Source organism: Bubalus bubalis, chromosome 2 (assembly GCF_019923935.1).
Source record: "Bubalus bubalis isolate 160015118507 breed Murrah chromosome 2, NDDB_SH_1, whole genome shotgun sequence".
NCBI lineage: Eukaryota > Metazoa > Chordata > Mammalia > Artiodactyla > Bovidae > Bubalus > Bubalus bubalis.
In genome coordinates, this window is record NC_059158.1 from 123,923,955 (window position 1) to 123,946,757 (window position 22,803).

A 22,803-nucleotide genomic window follows, 5' to 3' on the forward strand; every position below is an offset into this window, starting at 1 on the left:
CCAAAGTCATATATTTCTTCCTGTCTGATCATATTCAAGCCAATAGCTGTTGTCCCAGCAAAATTCATCTGATGTAGACTCCAAATCAGAATGAAATGCAAGTAAGAAATTATACCTGACAAAGAGCAGAAGATGATTAAGTGTAAGAGGGTTCCCTTCAGTTATAACAGGTAACTAGTAGTGTGCTATAACATGCCGAGAAATAGAGAAAGAGCACCTCAAGGGAATGGTCTGAACCTTAATTTTGAATTTTCCCAGGTTTTAATTCTTTACATTGAAATATCTCATTTTTAAAATTTTACAACTAGCATAATTAAAATAGATACCTGTTCCATTTTCAGAATTTCAGGTGTCTAAAATCACACATTTCATAAGCAGCAGTGGAAGAACCTGACTTCTGGATCAGTGCTCTTTCTACTAATGACAGTACCTTGTTGGATTTTGTTGACTTTGTGTTGTATAATGAGTTTAGTCCTGCTTCCATCTTTCAAGCCTTTGCCACAGCCCTTTCTGTTAGGCCCAGCCCCATCATCCTGCAAACTTAATTCTGTTGTGTTCTCATTACTGTATTCCTGGAACAGGCTGTCCATATTTCTGTTGGTTTCTTTTACCTTATTTACTTGTTTGTTTTCGCACAGTGGTGCAGGGCTGTAAATATAACCATGTGGCCTGAACCCATACCGAGTCAATGGGGAAAATAGTGTTTTTTTCCATGACCTTTAAATTTTTTATCAAAACATTAAAATTTCTGATGCTTTCTTTTTTAAATGTATTGGGAAATGAAGAAATAATAAACTAATACTGATTTATTATCCTGTAATTCAGAACATTAGAAACATTGAGAATCAAAGTATTTTATTTCTTTGTGAAAACTTACCAAAGGTAATTTGTGAACAGTGCTTTTCTTTTTCTTGTCATATAACTTAAATTACAGGGTGAGCATTTTTCCTTATTTATCTCAACAAATAGTGATAATTCTATCTAAGTTTGGATCCCACTTCCACTTGCCCTTTGCACTTTCAGTGATATGAAATATCTTCCAGGACTTCCTGGATTGAGTTTTTGTTTTTTAAAGATCTGTCCATTTTTATTTCCTCTCAATTTTTTATTTTTTATTTTTTGCCACATGTGGCATGTGGGATGGTATTTTCCTGACCAGGGATAGAACTTACACCCCCTGCATTGGATGTGTGGAGTCTTAACCACTGGACCGCCAGGAAAGTCCCAAGAAGTTTCTTGCCAGCATCACTTCCTTGGACATCTTCATCCTTCTTGTCACAGCCACTTTAATCATTTGTGAAAGTTCATCTTCTCTAAATAAAGTTCTTCTCTCTAATAAGTTCATCTTCTCTAAATTCCTTTCCCTGCATATCTAGGGTCTCTCAAACAATAGAAATGTTGATATTTACATAGTCAATTACTTCTATAACTCCATTTATGTTCACTTTGAATTTCACCTTCAGCACTGTCCCTTTTTGTTTCTTTGCTGCTCTTGTAACTTTTTGGCCAGTTACTCCTTAATCAAAGTGGGTTTATCTTTGGGAGATAAGGAGACCACACAAGTACCTGCTTTGCTATCTCCATATAAACTGAGTAACTGATGCATAACAACAAGCCATCAGTACATTTGGAAAGAAGGGATGTGATTGGTCATTGATCATGCTGCATATTTATGATTTATATAGTGATTTTTGGACTGTCGGGCTAACAGCGAGTTTTGAATTTTATGCAGTTACTTGTAATTTATGCGAAACTGAAATTCGCATGATGTTAGGAGTTTGGTGTTATTTAACTCAACTGTGCAACTGAAATTTGTATGTATCTGGACAGTGCAAAGTGAGAGCTACCTTGATCTATGCACTTGAGAGCATTAGTCTTGTATGTCTGGAATTGTACTAGGGCATCAGGGGAAAAATTATTAATAAAGAAGGAAAAAAAGAATGTCTTTATAGGAAAGTGAGTTTTGTTTTTAATTTCTTATTGTTTGCACTGAGTTTTCATTGCTGCATGCAGGCTTTCTCTAGTTGCTGCAAGCAGGGGCTACTCTAGTTGTACATGGCCTTCTCATTTTGGTGGTGGTGGCTTCTCTGGTTGCGGAGCACAGGCTCTGGAGCACAGACTCATTAGTTGTGGTGTCCAGGCTTAGCTGCCCCATCTTCCTGGACCAGGGATTGAACCTGTGTCCCCTGCATTGGCAGATGAATTGTTCACCACTGGACCACCAGGGAGGTCTGAAAGTGAGTTTTCTATTTCTGTTTTTTTAATAGATGAGTGAATGGATAGATGATTTCAGTATGTAATTTTATTTCTCTTCTGGAGTCTATAAACGTAAATTGCTGTTCCTTACTTCCAGAAAGCTACATGTGAATTTGAAACCTTCTTTGCATCCCTTGACAGGCTGACCTGTGTGTCCCTCGATTGAATGAAGGGGACCAAGTGGTACTGATCAACGGTCGGGACATTGCAGAGCACACCCACGACCAGGTGGTCCTGCTGATCAAAGCGAGCTGTGAGAGACATTCTGGGGAGTTAGTCCTTCTAGTTCGACCTAACGGTGGGTACTCTATGATTTACTGCATGTTTTTAATAATTCCCTCATGTTTATTACTAGACACAACAGCTAGAGTGGACTTCTTAGAACTTGGTCACATCAGACTGACCTGTGGCTTCCATTCAGAGTGGTTGTTGTTTAGTCGCTAAGTCATGTCCTATTCTTTTGAGACCCCATGGACTGTAGCCCACCAGGCTCCTTTGTTCATGGGATTTTCTAGGCAAGAATATTGGAGTGGTTTGCCATTTCCTTTTCCAGGGGATCTTCCCAGCCCAGGGATCAAACCCACGTTTCCTGAATTGGTAGGTGGATTTTTTTTTACCACTGAGCCACCAGAGAAGTGTTCACATGTAGAGTCAAATGCAAATTCTCAGCCACCTTGCCTGCCCCTCTGCCTTCCTCACTCTCTTGTTGTCTGTGATGGCCTTCTTGATGGTCCTTCTGCTTAAAGCACTCCTCTTGACGTTTGTACAGTGTATACCTTCACATCGTTAAGGTCTCTGCTGAGATGTCAGCCTCAGGAAGTTCTCTCCAGACCACCATGACTGAAATTGCCTCTCTCACCCCCAAGGTGCTCAAGGAGTCCTAGGTACTCAGATATACTTGCTGTTCCACCTGTAGAAAACCAACAAGCTAGAGTTTAGTTTCCGTGACAACCTCAAGAATATCCTGCCATGTGGAGTGCTCAGTGGCACCTGAAGCAGTTCATTCCCCCTGTGGACAGTGTGAAATTATTAATTGACCTTAAAGTCCAGTGTGAAATTATTAATTGACCTTAAAGTCCATCTTCCTTCAATCCCAGCGTTTCTAGTGCTGTCTCTTTGTGCTATGCAATATGCAGACTAAACGTAATACAGAATAAGTTCAATCCCTCATCAGTGTTTTGCAGTGAGTTTTACTAGAAGCTGTCCTTTTTTTTTTTTTTTTTTCCCCAGTTATACAATCCCAGGTCCTTCAACCTGTGTTCATAATGGCATAGTTTCAAGTTTCCTCAACATTAATCATTCTCCTCTGAGAAAAAATTCTTAAGTGCCTGTACTATCTAGCGTTAGACATTTTCTTCTAGTTTTGTTCTGAACAGTTTATTGTTAATCATAGTTTTAGTCAGAAGAGTAATTATTGGTTAATGTCACATTGTTAGTTGCTGACTACATACCATAAGGAGCAAAATGTAATTAGAAATATCTACTCCCCTGTACACCCATTTTGCCTCTTGGGTACGGACATTTTCGTTTTATCTTCTCTACAGGCAGACCTTGGAGATATTGCAGTTTCAGTTCCAGACCATCACAATAAATATCACAGTAAATAAATAAAATACTACAGTAAAGCAAGTCACATATTTTTTTTATTTCTCAGTACATATAAAAGTTTTGTTTATACTATGCTGTAGTCTGTTAAGTATGTAATGTACATACCATAATTTAAAAATACTTTATTGCTAAAAATTGCTATCATCATCTGAACCTTCAGGGAGTCATAATCTTTTTTGAAATACTAAATCAAAGATCATTGATCATAGAGCACTATAACAAATATAATAAAAACAAGAAGTTTGAAATTTATTGGGAGAATTACAAAAATATGAGAGACACAAAGTAACAAATGCTGCTTGAAAAGTGATACCAATAGGCTTGCTCAACACAGAATTGCCATACACCTTCAATTTGTTAAAAAAAAAAAAAAAAAAATTAGCTTTCTAGGAAAATTTAGAAGACTTCAACAGAACGTTACATTTTTTACTTTTAAAGGAACTCATTTATTTAGATTGGATATTTTTAGGCATTTTCTGTCACATAAAGCAACTTAATTTTCATACTAAGAGTTGTCTCTGAATTTGATTTTTTTTTTTTTTTCAATTTTTTCTTGATAACAGATCCTGGAGAACTTAATAATCATATTAGCTAATAATTTTAAAATGCTTTCCATAGACCTGGCTCTTTCGTACCTTCTCATTTAATGTTTACAGCCATCCAGTGAGATAAGTGAATTAGCATCATATTATAGTTGAAAACATTTATTCACCAAGACATTCATTACCTGCTTGCAAATTCATGACTAGTAAAGAGAGAGAATATGAACAAAAGTCTACATAATGGAAAAGGCATGGTCATTTTGCAATTCCAAGTTACCCCATTTATACTTTAGGAGAGGAACTCACCTGGTACCTACTTCTTTTGGCAAATATCTTTCTAATACTGTTTTATCATTAAAATCTGGACCAGGATTCACTTTCAGTGCAGGTGTCATGTCCATTAAAAAAAATAATAATGTATAATCAAAATTTTAAATTACGTTTGTCAAAAGTATCAGAAAAGGACTTCCCTGGTGGTCTACTGGTTAAGAGTCTGCCTGCCAGTGCAGGGGCCATGGGTTGAATCCCTGGTCCGAAAGATTCCACATGCTGCAGAGCAACTAAGCCCATGTGCCACAGCCACTGAGCCTGCACTCTAGAGCCTGAGAGCTTAGAACTCATGCTCTGCAACAGGAGAAGCCACTGCAGTGAGAACCCTATGCACCACAACCAGAGAGAGCCCACAGGCATCAATGAAGACCCAGCACAGCCGTAATCAATTAATTAGTTAAAAATATCAGAATATAAGAGCTTGTTTTTCCTGGTCTTTTGCCCTTTAAATCTTATTTCTTCTTAGACAAAATGCATTTATATCTTTTTGTCTTTGCATTCTTCATTTCAGAAATCTGTTCTTCTCAAAAATGCATTTATATCTGAGCAGGAACAAAGCCTCTTAAAGGCAGGAGCTTGACTCCGTCCTTTAGAAGGTTCTGCCCTTCTTCAGCTCTGCTGCCCCCATGGGGGTCAGGATTCTGCAGGACCAAGGGTGCATGCAAGCCAGCACCTATGGCCTCTCCTTCCTTTCTAGACCACTTTTTTCAACTCTCAGTTCTCTGACCAAATAGCTCTGAGCCTGCTTCCTGGGTTTTTGTGGCCAGTTTTCTCAGGTCTGTTCTCCCAAGGGTTGGTGACAGGATATAGGCCAATAAGGTATCATAAGAAGCAGTTTCCACAGGAGTGTAGACTGAGCTTCTGTGTGGACTGAGATGTTGTTCATGGTATGTTTATAGGCCCCTGCATTACAGAGTGAAGCTGAGGGTGGAAAGAAGAGGAGGGCAGGCTGAGACTGGGCTAAGGATTACAGCCTAGAGTTTGGCTCCCCTCATTCCCATGACTATGAATTCTGGCCTAGAATTCTCCTTGGACATTTGGTTTCCTGGGACTTCCCAGTGGTCGAGTGGTTAGAACGCCACACTCCCAAGGCAGAAGAGGGCTTGATTTCCATCCCTGGTCAGGGAACTAGATCCCAAGTGCCTTACTTGTGCAGCCAAATAAAGAAATATATTAAAAAAAAAAAAAAAAAAACTAGTCCTGTAAGTTGTTTAATAAATATGTCAAGAAACAACAATAGAACATATTTAGTGTAGCATTCTGTTCAGTTCATGTGTAACTCTTCCTGTCTACATGTGTGATGGATAGGTCTCTATTGGTGCTGTTGCCCAAGATTCTACAGATTAAGGACAGATATGTTCAGAGCAGATCTTCTTGACATTCCTCTTTTTCTTACTGTCTCTGCAAGTTGCAGACATTTTCAGCAATAATGGCCAAGAACCCTTCATTTCCCCAGAGGTACTTTTTCAACTCTACAACACTCTTGGCCCATATACAGTGACCCCAGACTCAGATCTGATGAGTGACAAATAAGTGAATATTTTTTTCACTTTAAATTAAATAATATCTGATAAATTCCTTTTGCCAATTCATTAAGGTTTCCATATTGGTTTTGTGTTTGTAGCTGTGTATGATGTAGTGGAAGAAAAGCTAGAAAATGAGCCAGACTTCCAGTACATTCCTGAGAAAGCCCCTCTCGACAGCATCCATCAGGATGACCACTCCCTGCGAGAGTCGATGATCCAGCTGGCTGAGGGCCTTATCACAGGAACAGTACTGACACAGTTTGATGTAAGTAACATGATATAGAAAAGGTGTTTGCCCATATTTTGTTATTAATTTCATGACTTCTTAACTGCCTAATCTAGTATCAGTTATAATGTATTAATAAAATATTATTGAGAAATATTGGCAAAAAGAGCTGTAAAGTGTAAAGTTTTAAAAATTACTCCCCAAGTTCTAGCTGTGGTTTCACTAATAGGTATCAGTTTAAAAGAGGGAGATAAGATTATATAGGTCTATGTCATCAAACAACATTTTTTTCTATAATTAAATAGCTGTGTTTATGAAAGGCTGCAGATGAAGATAGACTATTATAGACTTAAAAATCCTGAATTAAAGAATAGTTTTTGTGCCTTGTCATATTTAATCCTTCTCTAATTTTTTTCAATATAGTTAGCCATCATTAATATCTGTTGCTCTGGAGTATATGTCATAGATAAATGATGATAAAATATTTAGGGCATATCAGTTTTCCTTTTAAACACCTCTAAATGAATGCTACCTAAATGGGAAGAAAAATCTAACAAAGAGTGGGTATATATTAAAAAAGAAATAAAGGAGTACCTTCAAATATAAAATAAATGAAGTAAATATTTCCTATAGATTTGCTATTTAAAATTTCAGGTACTCTTTCTGTAAGCAAAATTGTTTTTACATGTTTTACCATTTTTCAAAATGTTTATAATTCATATTAGAAATTTTGCAGAATTCAGCTTTGCAAACCTGGTTCAATACTTTACTAACCTAAGATACATCATTGTATAGATGAGGTATTCCAATGTAAAAACCCATTTCTTGATAGCATAGAATCAAGTCTAAAAAAGTAAAAACTCTCAATGGCTTTCTGAACTTGTCTTGTACTTTCTTTTTTTTAGCAACTATATCGGAAAAAGCCTGGAATGACAATGTGTTGTGCCAAATTACCTCAGAACATTTCCAAAAATAGATACAGAGATATTTCGCCTTGTAAGTATCTATTCTCCTTGTGTGTTAAGTTTAATCTTCTTAACATAACTTTATTAAAATATTCTGTCTTTTAAATTTTTTCAGATGATGCTACACGGGTCATTTTAAAGGGTAATGAAGACTATATCAATGCAAATTATATAAATGTAAGTTTTTTTTTAAATTATACCTTTGTCATTTGGAATAAGAGGGGCTGATCTAAACTTTGAGGTTTATTCTAGAATCCATGATTAATGAGGATCAACTTTATTTTGTACCTCTGATGAGCACTTTTTTTAAAAGTTGATTTATTTCTTAATTGAAGGATAATTGCTTTACAGAATTTTGTTGTTTTCTATCAAACCTCAACATGAATCAGCTGCAAGTATTATACATATGTCCCCTCCCTCTCGAACCTCCCTCCCATCTCTCTCCCCATCATCCCTCTAGGTTGATACACAGCCCCTGTTTGAGATCCATGAGTCATACAGCAAGTTCCCATTGGCTATCTATTTTACATATGGTAATGTAAGTTTCCATGTTTCTCTCTCCATACATCTCACCCTCTTCTAGTCCACTCCCCGTGTCCATAAATCTGTTCTCTATATCTCTTTCTTCAGAAATAAATTAATCGGTACCATCTTTCTAGATTTCATATATATGTGTTAGTATACGATGTTTATCTTTCTGTCTCTGACTTAATTTCATGCTGTATAATAGACTGTAGGTTCATCCACTTCATTAGAACTGATTTGAATGTGATCCTTTTTATGGCTGAGTAATATTCCATTGTATATACATACCACAGCTTCTTTGTCCATTCATCTGTCGATGGACATCTAGGTTGCTTCCATGTTCTAGCTATTGTAAATAGTGCTGCAGTGAATATTGGGGTACATGTGTCTTTTTCAGTTTTGGTTTCCTCAGGGTGTATGCCTAGGAGTGAGATCACTGGCTCACATGGTGGTTTTATTCCTAGAATTTTAAGGAATATCCATACCATCTTCCATTGTGGCTGTATCAATTTACATTCCCACCAACCGTGCAAGAGGGTTCCCTTTTCTCTGCACCCTCTCCAGCATTTATTATTTGTAGACTTTTTGATAATGACTGATTACAGAGTAATGACCTATAGCCTGCAAGGAACATTACTTATTACATGGTGTGTGCACTGAAGAACCTTTCAAAAATCCCCCAAATTCTGAATTCCAATGCATATATGAACCCGTGGTTTCTGATAAAGGCTACATATGTGTATATGGTATTATCAAATTTTCTGATATTTCAACCTAATAGGTAAGAAATGGTAATTTCTTACAGTTTGATTTGTACTTTCCTTTATGTGAATAATTTAAGTGCTTGTTGTTATTATTGTTCAAAGTGTTACAACAGTATGGTGAGTGAGGTGAAAGTCAAAGTCGCTCAGTCATGTCTGACTCTTTGCGACCCCATGGATTATATACAGTCCGTAAAACTTTCCAGGCCAGAAGACTGGAGTGGGTAGCCGTTCCCTTCTCCAGGGATGTTCCCAACCCAGAGATTGAACTCAAGTTTCCCATATTGGAGGCAGATTCTTTACCAGCTGAGACACCAGGGAAGCCCAGAAATAAACACATGCACCTTTTGAATTCAGTGTTTAAAATGTAATAGGATGATAGTTTATCTTCCCCAAATAGTTACAGTCTTAACTTCTGAAAATAATGAATTTAAAATACTTGCCAATCTTTTCATGTTATATATATATTATATATAATTAATATGCATATTACATAATATATAAACACATATGTAATATGAAAAATCTAAACTAAAGCAAATGGCAGAATTTTTGCTCCTCACAAAATTTACTAATAAGCTGTTTAGAGACTTTTTTTTTCTTTTCCATTTTAACTTAAAAGATATCGAATATATTCCCTGTGCTTTATAGTAGAACCTTGTTGTTTATTTTTATATATAGTGTTTGTTTCCTATAGAGAGAGAAATATTTTTTATTTCTATACCAAGTCCGTGCCTGTGAAACAGGATTCTCTATATAGATGCTTTTAATTTCATAAGAGTACTTTGGAAAATATTTAAATTTCTGTTTCCACTAATTGAAAGATAAGTATATATAGCTACTGCACATTGCCAAGAAACTTCTTCAAATAAAATAGTTGATAGAGATTTGTTTTACTGACTCTGCAATTTATTGAGATTAATTCAGTTATCATTTAATAGATGATTTTCCTATATTTGATCCTAAGAAAAAGTAATAATGCAAAGCGATTTTGGTTTTGTGTCTTTTTCTTTTTAGATGGAAATTCCTTCTTCTAGAATTATAAATCAGTACATTGCTTGTCAAGGGCCATTACCACACACTTGTACAGATTTTTGGCAGATGACTTGGGAACAAGGCTCCTCCATGGTTGTGATGTTGACCACACAGGTTGAACGTGGCAGAGTAAGTCATACTTGAATCTTACACATTGCTCAGACATTTTTCAAATTACATTACATCTATAGTTAAAATATTCATATTGATTTAATCTCTTTTGTAATCTTTAAACTTCCTTTCTTATGGTGTCATGATTAAAATCATCATGGTTAAATGCTTAAAACTGCAACTAACACATACTGTGTTAAAAGAAATGTGATGTTAGCCATTATTATTATTATTTAAATGGACTGATAAATGTTTGAATAAGTGATTTGTATTTATAATGTGTGAAGAAGTCATACAACTTAGCCATGAAATTACAATATCCCATTTAAAAATGGCCGAAGGATCTAAATAGATGATTCTCCAAAGAAGACATTCAAATGACCAATAAGATCATGAAAAGATACTCAGCATCATTAGTTGCCAAGGAAATGGAAGTGAAAGCTACAGTGAGATACTACTTCATAGCTAGTTGGATAGCTAAAGTAAATATGACAGAAAATAATCAATGTTGGTAATGATGTGGAGGCAGTGGAACCTGCTGTCTTGCTGATGGATTTGGTAAATGATGCAACTACCTTGAAGACACCCTTCATTTCTTCAAGCGGCTAAACAGTGTGACTGCAGCTTAGCAATTTCACTCATAGAAATACCCGAGAGAATTAAATACATGTCCACACAAAAACTGGTGCACAGATGTTCACAGCAGCGTTATTCTCAGTAGCCCATAGGTAGAAAGAAGCGAAATGTACCAGATAAAATATGGTGTAGTCATACAGTTGAATATTATTTAGCAATAAGAAGGTATGAAAAGTGATACATGCTGCAACATGGATAAACCTAGAAAACATTATTCTAAGTAAACAAAGCCAGTCACCAAACACAACATATTTTATGGTTCAATTATATGTGATGTCCAAAGTAGGCCACAGGGGACAGAAAGTAGAGCAGTGGTTGCCCAGGTCTGGGACGGAAGGAGACAGGTGGATTAGAGGAGTTGCATGATTGTTACCGATGGATGTGGGCCTTCCTCTGGGAGTAATGAATGTGTTCTAAAAGTGATTGTGGTGAGGGTTACACAGCTCTGTGGATATTCTAAAAATGATAGAGTAGTGTGTTTTAAATGGCTGAATAGAATGTAACAGAATTGTATGTCATTAAATCTTATTTTTTTAATCCTAATTTATGAAAGTAAATGGATTGCATTTCCCATTTTAGTTGAAGAGTCTTTCATACTATTAAATCTAAGAAATATAACGATTAGTATACCATTTGGCACCCTCATAGTAATAATTACTTAAGGTTGGAAGCTTGTTGTAAACAAGATATCTGAAGTTTCGAAATATATCCAAACAGACTCTTACTACAAAGAGAAGAAATGACCAAAAAAAAATGTTGCTCGTTGACAGATCTCTGTGAAGGGTATATGTTCAGTTCAGTTCAGTCACTCAGACATGTCCGACTCTTTGTGACCTCATAGACTGCAGCAGGCCAGGCCTCTTCCAACTTGCGGAGATTACTCAAACTCATGTCCATTCAGTCAGTGATGCCATCCAACCATCTCATCCTCTGTCGTTCCCTTCTCCCACCTTCAATCTTTCCCAGCATCAGGGTCTTTTCCAATGAGCCAACTCTTCGCACTAGGTGGACAAAGTATTGGAGTTTCAGCTTCAACATCAGTCCTTCCAATGAATATTCAGGACTGATTTCCTTTAGGATTGACTGGTTGGATCTCCTTGCAGTCCAAGGGACTCTCAAGAGTCTTCTCCAACACCACAGTTCAAAAGCATCATTCTTCAGCGCTCAGCTTTCTTTATAGTCCAACTCTCACATCCATACATGACTACTTGACTAGATGGACCTTTGTTGGCAAAGTAATGTCTCTGCTTTTTAATATGCTGTCTAGGTTGGTCATAACTTTTCTCTCAAGGAGTAAGCGTCTTTTAATTTCATGGCTGCAGTCACCATCTGCAGTGATTTTGGAGCCCCCAAAAATAAAGTCTGCCACTGTTTCCGCTATTTCTCCATCTGTTTGCCATGAAGTGATGGGACCGGATGCCATGATCTTAGTTTTCTGAATGTTGAGCTTTAAACCAACTTCTTCACGCTCCTCTTTCACTTTCATCAAGAGGCTCTTTAGTTCTTTTTCACTTTCTGCCATAAGGATGGTGCCATCTGCAAATCTGAGGTTATTGATATTTCTCCCTGCAATCTTGATTCCAGCTTGTGCTGCTTTCAGCCCAGCGTTTCTCATGATGGACTCTGCATGTAAGTTAAATAAACAGGGTGACAATATACAGCCTTGACGTATTCCTTTTCCTATTTGGAACCAGTCTGTTGTTCTATGTCTAGTTCTAACTGTTGCTTCCTGACCTGCATACAGATTTCTTAAGAGGCAGGTCAGGTGGTCTGGTATTCCCATCTCTTTCAGAATTTTCCACAGTTTATTGTCATCCACACAATCAAAGGCTTTGGCATAGTCAATAAAGCAGAAATAGATGTTTTTCTGGAACTCCCTTGCTTTTTCGATGATCCAGTGAATGTTGGCAATTTGATCTCTGGTTCCTCTGCCTTTTCTAAAACCAGTTTGAACATCTGGAATTTCGCGGTTCACGTATTATTGAAGCCTGGCTTGGAGAATTTTTAGCATTACTTTACTAGCATGTGAGATGAGTGCAATTGAAGGGTATATGAGAATTCATTAAATTATTTTTGTTACATTTCTTTAAGCTTGAAAGTTCTTAAAAATTAAAATATTAAAAAAATTGGAGAACCTAAATTATGTCTATTTCTAAAATTTATTGATACCAGGTTAAGTGTCACCAGTATTGGCCGGAACCCACAGGAAGTTCATTCTATGGCTGCTACCAAGTCACCTGCCACTCAGAAGAGGGGAACACTGCATATGTCTTCAGGAAGATGACACTGTTCAACCAGGAGGTAGGGGAACGGGGGGCCTACTGGTTAGAGCCGTTATGTTCAAGGTAAAGGCTTTGAAAGATGAAAATGTTTTTAATCTTGAGTCCTAGTTATTAGGAAATCCAAAAAATTATTGAACTATTTGCTTCATTAGGATACACTGGAATCTTATAAAATATGTTCTCTTAATATAATATTTCCAATTTCTGTAGCTAAGTATGAATGATCAGTAAAAAAATAATTGAGTAAATAATACTTATTACTATTAATATTTTCCCTATTCATAAAAATCGTACCAGGGTGTTAATTATACATCTCTTTCTCCAAGTAATATCAGTAAGGTATTGAAGTACATCTCCAATGGAAATGGAGATGGAAATGGAAATAACAACAGACAGCTATTAGATTATTCCCCCTTTTTAATGAGCATTCTTGCCTTGAGGACTCCATGAACAGTATGAAAAGGCAAAAAGGTATGATACTGAAAGATGAACTCACCAGGTTGGTAGGTGCCCATTATGCTACTAGAGAAGAGCATAGAAATAGCTCCAGAAGGAATGAAGAGACTGAGCCAAAGTGATAAAAACACCCAGTTGTGGGTGCATCTGGTGGTGAAGGTAAAGTCTGATGCTATAAAGAATAATACTGCATAGAAACCTAGAATGTTAGATCCATGAATCAAAGTAAATTAAAAGTGGACAAAGTGGTCAAACTAGAGATGGCAAGAGTGAACATCGACATCTTAGGAATCAGTGAACTAAAATGGACTGGAATGGATGAATTAAATTCAGATGACCATTATATCTACTACCGTGGGGAAGAATCCCTTAGAAGAAATGAAGTCGCTCTCATAGTCAACAAAAGAGTACAAAACGCAGTACTTGGGTGCAGTCGCAAAAGCGACAGAATGATCTCTGTTCATTTCCAGGGCAAACCATTCAATTTGGCAAACCATCACAGTAACCCAAGTCTGTGCCCCAACCACTAATGCCGAGGAAACTGAGGTAAAATGGTTCTATGAAGACCTACAAGACCTTGTAGAACTAACACCAAAAAAAAGATGTCTTTTCATCATAGGGGATTGGACTGCAAAAGTAGGAAGTCAGGAGATACCTTGAGTAACAGGCAAGTTTGGCCTTGGAGTACAAAATGAATCAGGGCAAAGGCTAACAGAGTTTTGCCAAGAGAACGCACTGGTCATAGCAAACACCCTCTTCCAACAACACAAGAGATGGCTCTACATGCGGACATCACCAGATGGTCAATACCAGAATCAAATTGATGATATTCTTTGCAACCGAAGATGGAGAAGCTATATACAGTCAGCAAAAACAAGACCGGGAGCTGACTGTGGCTCAGATCATGAACACCTTATTGCAAATTTCAGACTTAAATTGAAAAAAGTAGGGAAACGACTGGACCATTCAAGTATGACCTAAATCAAATCCCTTATGATTATACAGTGGAAGTGACAAATAGATTCAAGGGATCAGATCTTACAGAGTTCCTGAAGAACTATGGACCAAGGTTTGTCACATTGTACAGGAGGTGGTGATCAAAACCATTCCCAATAAGAAGAAATGCAAAAAGGCAAAGTGGTTTTCTGACGAGGCCTTATAAATAGCTGAGAAAAGAAGAGACATGAAAACCAAAGGAGAAAAGGAAAGAGATACTCATCTGAATGCAGAGTTCCAAAGAATATTAAGGAGAGATAAGAAAGTCTTCCTAAGTGAACAATGCCTAGAAATAGAGGAAAACAATAGAATGGGAAAGAGTAGAGATCTCTTTAAAAAAATTATAGATACAAAGGGAACATTTCATACAAAGATGGGCACAATAAAGGACAGAAACGGTATGGTCCTAACAGAAGCAGAAGATAAGAAGATGTGACAAGGATACACAGAAGAACTATACAAAAAAGATCTTAATGACCCAGATAACCACGATGGTGTGATTACTCACCTAGAGCCAGACATCTTGGAATGTGAACTCAAGTGGGCATTAGGAAGCATCACTATGAACAGAGCTAGTAGTGGTGATGGAATTCCAGCTGAGCTATTTCAAATCCTAAAAGCTAATGCTGTTAAAGTGCCGCACTCAATATGCCAGCAAATTTGGGAAAGTCAGCAGTGGCTACAGGACTGGAAAAGGTCAGTTTTTATCCCAGTTCCAAAGAAGGGCAATATCAAAGAAGGTTCAAACTGCCACATGATTACACTCATTTCACATGTTAGCAAAGTAATTCTCAAAATTCTCCAAGCTAGCTTCAACAGTTTATGAACCGAGAACTTCCAGGTGTTCAAGTTGGATTTAGAAAAGGCGGAGGAACCAGAAATCAAATTGCTAACATCTGTTGGATCATATAAAAAGCAACAGAATTCCAGAAGGACATCTACTTCTGCTTCATTGACTATCCTAAAATCTTTGACTGTGTGGGTCACAACAAACTGGAAAGTTCTTCAAGAGATGGGAATACCAGACCACCTTACATGCCTCCTGAGAAACCTGTATGCAAGTCAAGAAGCAACAGTTAGGACTGAAAATGGAACAACAGACTAGTTCAAAATTGGAAAAGGAGTATGTCAGGGCTATGTATTGTTTTCTTGCTTATTTAACTTATATGCAGAGTACATCATGTTAAATGCTGGGCTAAGTGAAGCACAAGCTGAAATCAAGATTGCTAGGAGAAATCAATAACCTCAGATATGCAGATGACACAGATGACACCACCCTTATGGCAGAAAGTGAAGAGGAACTAAAGAGCCTCTTGATGAAGGTGAGAGAAGAGAGTGAAAATGCTGGCTTAAAACTCAACATTCAAAACACTAAGATCATGGCATCCGGTCCCATCACTTCATGGCAGATAGATGGGGAAACAGTGGAAACAGTGGCAGACTTTTTTTGGGGGGGCTTCAAAATCACTGCAGATGGTGACTGCAGCCAGAAAATTAAAAGATGCTTACTCCTTGGAAGAAAAGCTATGACAAACCTAAACAGTGTATTAAAAAGCTGAGACATTACTTAGCGGACAAAGATCTATATAGTCAAAGTTAATGATTTTTCCAGTATTTGTGTATGGATGTGAAAGTTGGACCATAAAGAATGCTGAGGGCCAAAGACTTGATGCTTTTGAACTGTCGTGTTGGAGAAGACTCTTGAGAGTCCCTTGGACAGCAGGGAGATCCAACCAGTCAATCCTAAAGGAAATCAATCCTGAATATTCATTGGAAGGATTGATGCTAAAGCTGAAGCTCCAATACTTTGGTCACCTGATACAAAGAGCCAACTCATTGGAAAAAACCCTGATGCTGAGAAAGATCGAAGGCAGGTGGAGAAGGGGACAACAGAGGACCAGATGATTGGATGGTATCCCTGAATCAATGGACATGAGTTTGAGCAAGATCTGGGATTTAGTGAAGGACAGGGAGACCTGTTGTGCTACAGTCCATGGGGTCACAAAGAGTTGGACACGACTGAGTGACTGAACATGAAATGAGTGGAGAAGACCAGTTTCACAATCTCCTCATTATTTAGGAGGGTAAGATTGTAGGCAGGACGCTGTAACATCAGACAGATTGCTGCTGTTGTTTAGTCAGTAAGTCATCTTCACCTCTTTTGTGACCCCATGGACTGTAGCCTGACAGGCTCCTCTGTCCATGGGATTTTTCAGACAAGGATACTGGAGTGGGTGTCTTTACAGCTTTTTAATTGTTAGTTTTCCTTACCTGCTCCCTGAGTCCCTCCATTTGGCTTCCAGATTAAAGCCAGAAGTGCAAACTGATGAATAAATGCCAGCTCAGTCACCCAACTGGAAGATGTATGTGGAAGCAGAATCTGCTTGTCTTGTCAGGCTGCCAGTGCCTACACCAGCCATCTTGAGGCTAAGGGGCTGTAGGAAAAAAGGAGTGGTTGATTGCTGGAGAAGAACATCACAGGCATCCACAGTGAGGCCTTCGGAGATGAGACCACATCTCCCCTAATTCCACTCATACACCACTCCTAACGCACCCCATCCCTGAAAGTGACTAGAAGAGTCCAGTGAGATGGGACCTTGCTGACTAGAAAGGAAAGGAGCTAGAAGTTGTGCTAATGTATACTGCAGGAATCTGGCACTGAATAAAACTGAAGTTACAAGAAAGTACAGTTTCAAAACCTTATGGGCTGGAGATAGTATCAGAATGAATTTTGGGTTTGGGCATGTGTGCTGTATAACTAATGGTTGTATGTAACAAAGCAAGCCAAGAAGCTGTTTTTTTCATTTTCCTAAATAGAAGTGAAAAATGAGCTTGTGTATGGTCAGTGGTCACATCAGGTAATATGTATATCCTGTTGTTCTCCACCTACAAATTATCTGTGGCAGTTTTATATGTTATAGTGGCTTTTCTTTGCAGTCCTGAGTATCTCAGAACTATGCTGAGACACAAATTGGTTTCTAAGGTTTGAGCCAAATATAATTGGGAAAATTAATTTGCTGCCATAAATACGTACATACATGGATGGATAGATGGACAAACAGATAAACACTACCCCAAAACTTAATAAAGTATGACTTTAATTATCCTTCTTGCAGATTACTGGTACCATTAAGTTCTTTTGTTAATGATAATAGTCAAAGGTATTCTGTATTAGATGCCTTCAATTATCTGTAACATTAGTTCCCAGATTGAATTGAGGTCTCTCTGGGAATTTTTTTTTCTTAAGTACCTTTACATTCATGTTCTTTGGAAGTTCATCCAATGTAAGTGACAGTAACCAGATTTCACAGTGTTGGAATCTGACTATGAGTATATGATTCCAAACAGCTGTGATTGGGTGATTTGCCGGTCCTTGAAATGAATCAGTTGTAACGTAAGACTATCCCTTTTAGGTGTAGATGTTGTTTCATTTTTCAGTTGAAGAAAATGAGACCATGAAATACTGTCTTAACTGACGAAATTGAGATTTGAACTAAGATGTATGCATTCAATACCTTACTTTCTCCATTATACCAATGGAGAAATTGGTTCCCAGAGAAGAATTAAATATTGATTTGATTTTGTGTTTTATGGTCTCCAGTTTTTAATCTGCATTTACTTTGAGATTTTATTTTCTTGATGTCCATAATTTCACTTGTTCTTATCAGGATTAGCCCAACTTTGTTCATTAAAAAAAATTTTTTTTAACCTTTTTTGCTCATCTAGTTTTTATTTTGTTTTAAACATTTCTCTGGAATCTTAATCTATTTTTGTCTGTTTACCTGATTATCATCCTAAAAATACAAATATAGAAATTTAGTTATAAGAAGAGTGGTAATCCAGGTGACTGATTCTTAAATGGATACAGCTGTTTCTATAAAGTGGTTTCTTTCCTTTTCCTTAAACTTTTGAGTTTTATTGAATTTATACATTACTTTTGGGGCATAATGAAAGTAGTTTCTTTTGCTTCTAAAATTAAAATGACATGAATGTTTACATATATTTTAAGGATTATTTCTAAGTCAGTTGCATAATCTTTCATTTATATGTAGAAAAATGAGAGTCGTCCACTCACTCAAATCCAGTATATAGCCTGGCCCGACCATGGAGTCCCTGACGATTCAAGCGACTTTCTGGATTTTGTTTGCCACGTACGAAATAAGAGGGCTGGCAAGGAAGAACCTATAGTTGTTCATTGCAGGTATTTTATTTTCTTTTATGATTGAGTAACTGACTAGATTCCGTCTGAGCCACCAGGGAAGCCCAGAAGGGAATGGCAACCCATTGCAGTATTCCTGTCTGAGAAACCCCACCAGAGAGAGGAGCCTAGCGGGCTCTGACCCCTGTGGAGTTGCAAAGAGTTGGACACTACTGAATGACTAACACTAAGTGACTAAATAGGTCATTTTTTAAAGGGAATATGTACTCTCTTTTGCCCTTAAGTTGTGATTGTCTCTCTGGTAAATTAGAACTCAAAGCAGTGTTCTGAAGGTAGAAAGCAAAGAATATGACTTAACATACAATTGGCAGAAACTTTATCATAAAAAGTAAAAATAATACTAGTTCTTAGAAGTTTGTCTTTTTCATAGTCAAACATTTCTGAAATTGGGTTATGTCTTAAATTTAATGGTATTATAGATTTGAGAAATAACAATATTGTAAGAATTAGATTGTATCATAAGGTTTGGATTTCCCCCTCCAGCAAGGTACTCCATCCTGGCCTCTCCTAAGACCTTTGATTGGCATTTCACATCCTTGGAGTCAGTTCAGTTCAGTTCAATTCAGTTGCCCAGTCATGTCTGACTCTTTACAACCCCATGGGCTGCAGCACACCAGGCTTCCCTGTCCATCACCAACTCCCGGAGCTTACCCGTACTCATGTCCATTGAGTCGGTGATGACTCCACCCAATACTACCTCAGGATGTGCCACTTCCAGGAGCTCCAAGTGAGCAGTAGTGGACACCCTCCTTCCTTTCATATTCAGGCGCCCATCTGCCCTCAAGGGACTGAAATCAGTGATTCCAGACTCATTGCCACAGACCCAGAGATTAGGAGCCAGGAATTATTTTCTCCTTCTCTTTGTTACTTCTGTTATTAAGTGATTTGATTCAGAGGATGTATTAAGGTATCTCTTTATCCTTATACTTTCCAGCACTTTTTAAGGGTAGACTTTCACATCCATCAAAACAGATTTTAGCCTAGTTATTTGAGAGGCAGATGACAGGAATGGTGGGCCCATTTGGCTGTTGGATATCCTTAGTTCTCAATATCTTAACTACCTCAGTGGTAAAGTTTAATGAAAATTAAATTTGGCTTTAAAAGCTAATTTTTTGAGTGTTTTAGTTGTCTTTTTTGCTTTTGTTACTGATTTATTATTGTAATTCTCTTATTTTGCATTTTAAAGCTATTATGTCACTAATCTTCTATACCTTGTTCAGATTTTAAAAACTGAAATGTGACGCTTTTAAAGTTGTATATTTGCAACTAACAGTGGGGGAGAGGTGGTTACAAACCATTTAATCTGTATTAAGTGAAATTTTTTTTTGTTTTCAAAATAGTTTCCAGTTGCCTTGCCACTTTTGATAATATAAAATATTAAAATCAAGTTGTTCTTCTACCGTAATATGATTCAGTTCTCTAAGTTTCTCCACAAAAGGCATAAGAAGTTTAACAGAACCGTATCAGTAAGACTTTGTCCCATATTTATCCTTTTTAGTGCTGGGATTGGAAGAACTGGGGTTCTTATTACTATGGAAACAGCCATGTGTCTCATTGAATGCAATCAGCCAGTTTATCCACTAGATATTGTGAGAACAATGAGAGATCAGCGAGCCATGATGATCCAAACTCCTGTAAGTACTACATAGCTCATGTGTAAGTGTATATTCTCAACGTCATGGTTTTTTGTTATCAGTGTATGTCATGGTTTTTTGTTATCAGTGTATGTTCCAAACTATACTTTTTTCTTTTTAATTCTCTTCCAGGAGGTAATAACTCTAGCTTAGGGATTGGCAGATACTGTCCATGAGCCAAACCTGGCCCGCCACTTGTGTTTATAAATAAAGTTTTATTGGAATCAGCCACAGCTATGTATTTACATATTATCTATGGCTGCTTTCACATTACAGTAGCAGAGCTGAGAAGTTGCAGCAGGCCACCTGCTGCATTTTGCATTTGTGATTGCAAAACCAAAAATGTTTGCTATCTGGTTTTTTATAGAAAATGTTTGCCTACACTACCCTCGCTTGCTAGTTTTTGACTGCTTCAGCAGGTGCAGAGGAGCAACTTATCCTGTGTTACTTAGTCAAATGGAATGCTGAGAACCATAGTGTCCCTAGACTGGAGAATCTTGATAGACTACTTTCTGTGAAACAGCTATGGGGAAATTGCCTCTCTTTTTTCCATAAGAACTTAAATTGCAACAGCAAAAATCATAGAAATTAAGCTATTAACTTACTGTTAATATAAAGTTAAGCTATTAATTTACTGTATTCTATAATGACTCTGAATTATGTTCCAAGAATCAAAAGAAGAATCATGAAATTTTAAAGTTAAGATTATTTTTTATATTAAGCCATTGTGGAATGTTTGCATTGTTGGCGGCATTAAGGTTACTCAAGTGAACTGACCTATGTGGTCTAATAAATGCCTGCTATATTATTAGCATTTAATTATAGAGAATTTCAAACTTACACAAAAATAGACAATGTAATGTACTGAACACTGTGTTGCGTACTCAGCCCTGGCATTGGCCATCACGTTTCCTTTATACGGCTACCTACTCTCCTCATATTTGAAGCAAACCCTGGATACCATATCATTTTGTCTATACGTATTTCAGTATGTTTCTCTAAAAGATGAGGAGTGGTTTTCCTTCTAAACAAAACCGTAACACCATTATCACACCAAATTATAATTAACAATAATTCTCTAATAGCAATAGCCAGTATTCAGATTTCCAGTTGTTTCATATTAATCATGTCTTCTCAAATTTTAGAATAGCTTTATATAATTCATGTACCATAAAATTCACCTTTATAACAAATGTGCAGTTCACTGGTTTGTAGTATATCATGGTGTTTGGCAGCCATCATTGCTATCTAGTTTTAGCTCATTTTCTTCACTCCAAAAAAGGTTCCCTGTACCCATTTTTCCTAGTATCTTCCCCAGCCTTCCCCAACCTAGTCCTAGGCAACTATTAATCTACTTTCTATTTCCATCAGTTTGCCTATTCTGGACCATTCATGTGAATGGAATCATATAATTTGATCTTTTATAATTGGCTTCTTTTAGTTAGCATAACATTAAAAGGATATACATTCTGTAGTATAATCAGTACTTCATTCCTTTTTCACTGAATAGATACATATTCTTCTGGATTGTTTCCACTTTTTCACTGTTGTGAATAATGATACCATAAGCATTTGTATTTATATTTTTGTGTGGAAATGTTTTCATTTCTCTTGGGTATATACTCAGGAGGGAAATTGCTGGGTAATGTGAGGAACTGTTCAAAGCAGATGTACCATTTTGCAGTCCCCTGGCAGTATGTGAGCATTCCGTTTTCTCCACATCATTGTCATTGCTTGTCATTATCTTTTTTTTATTTTAGCCATCCTGTTAAATATAGAGTGGTATCTTATTGTGGTTTTGATTTGCATTTCTGTAATAAGTAATGATTCATGTGGTCATTTATCTGTGTATCTTTGTTCAAGAAATATCCAAGTCTTTTGCCTGTTCTGCAATTTGGGTTTTTGTTTTATCATTGAATTGTTAAGAGTTCTTTATATTTTCTAAATAAAGTCTCTTATAGATCTGTGATTTGCAAGTGTTTTATACTGATCTTTCACTTTCTTGATTAATTTGAAGCACCAATTTTTAAAATTTTGATTAAGTCTAGTTTTCTTTTTAATCACATATACTTTTGGTGTCATAGCTAAGAAATCACAGCCTAATTTAAAGTCACAAATATTTATCCCTCCCTTTTCTTCCAAGAGTTTTATAGTTTAGGCCTCACATTTAGGTGTCTGATACATTTTGAGTTAATATTTACATATGGTTTGAGGTAGCGTTCTAACTTGATTCTTCTCTGTATGGACTTTCAGTTGTCTCAGCCCCATTTGTTGAAAAAACTGTTCTTTCCTCACGAATTGTTTCTGGGTCCCTTGTCAAAAATCAGTTGACCACAAATACAAGTGTTTATTTCTGGAGTTTCAGTTGTAGTCCGTTGATTTTTATGTCTGTTTTTATGTTAATACCACACTGTCTTGAATACTAAAAATTTACAATAAATTTTGAAGTCAGGAAATCTGTATCTTGCAACTTTGTTTTTTTCAAGACTGTTTTGGTTGTTCTAGGTCCTTTGCATTTCCATATGAGCATTAGAAACAGTTTGTCCTCTCTTCAAAAAAAGCAAGATAGGGATTGCATTAAATGTATAGGTCATTTTGCGGAGTGTTGCCATTTAATAATAATCCATGTTCAAAAGCATGAACACAAAATGTCTTTCCATTTATTTATGTTTTCACTGATTTTCTTCAGCAGTAT

The 22,803-nt window shown here is 36.9% G+C and overlaps 1 protein-coding gene across 6 annotated transcripts in view; it reads left to right on the forward strand.

The window, feature by feature from the left end:
* The window catches only part of PTPN4 (protein tyrosine phosphatase non-receptor type 4), a 197,265-nt gene that overhangs the window by 162,634 nt on the left and 11,828 nt on the right, over positions 1-22,803 (forward strand). For all 6 annotated transcript variants that reach the window (XM_044936424.1, XM_045164288.1, XM_045164290.1 and 3 more), the window contains exons 19-26: positions 2,398-2,554; positions 6,361-6,527; positions 7,394-7,484; positions 7,569-7,630; positions 9,757-9,903; positions 12,694-12,822; positions 18,308-18,456; positions 19,973-20,108. In XM_044936424.1, coding sequence (XP_044792359.1) covers positions 2,398-2,554; positions 6,361-6,527; positions 7,394-7,484; positions 7,569-7,630; positions 9,757-9,903; positions 12,694-12,822; positions 18,308-18,456; positions 19,973-20,108 — 1,038 coding nt within the window. The remainder of the gene's footprint in view (positions 1-2,397; positions 2,555-6,360; positions 6,528-7,393; positions 7,485-7,568; positions 7,631-9,756; positions 9,904-12,693; positions 12,823-18,307; positions 18,457-19,972; positions 20,109-22,803) is intronic.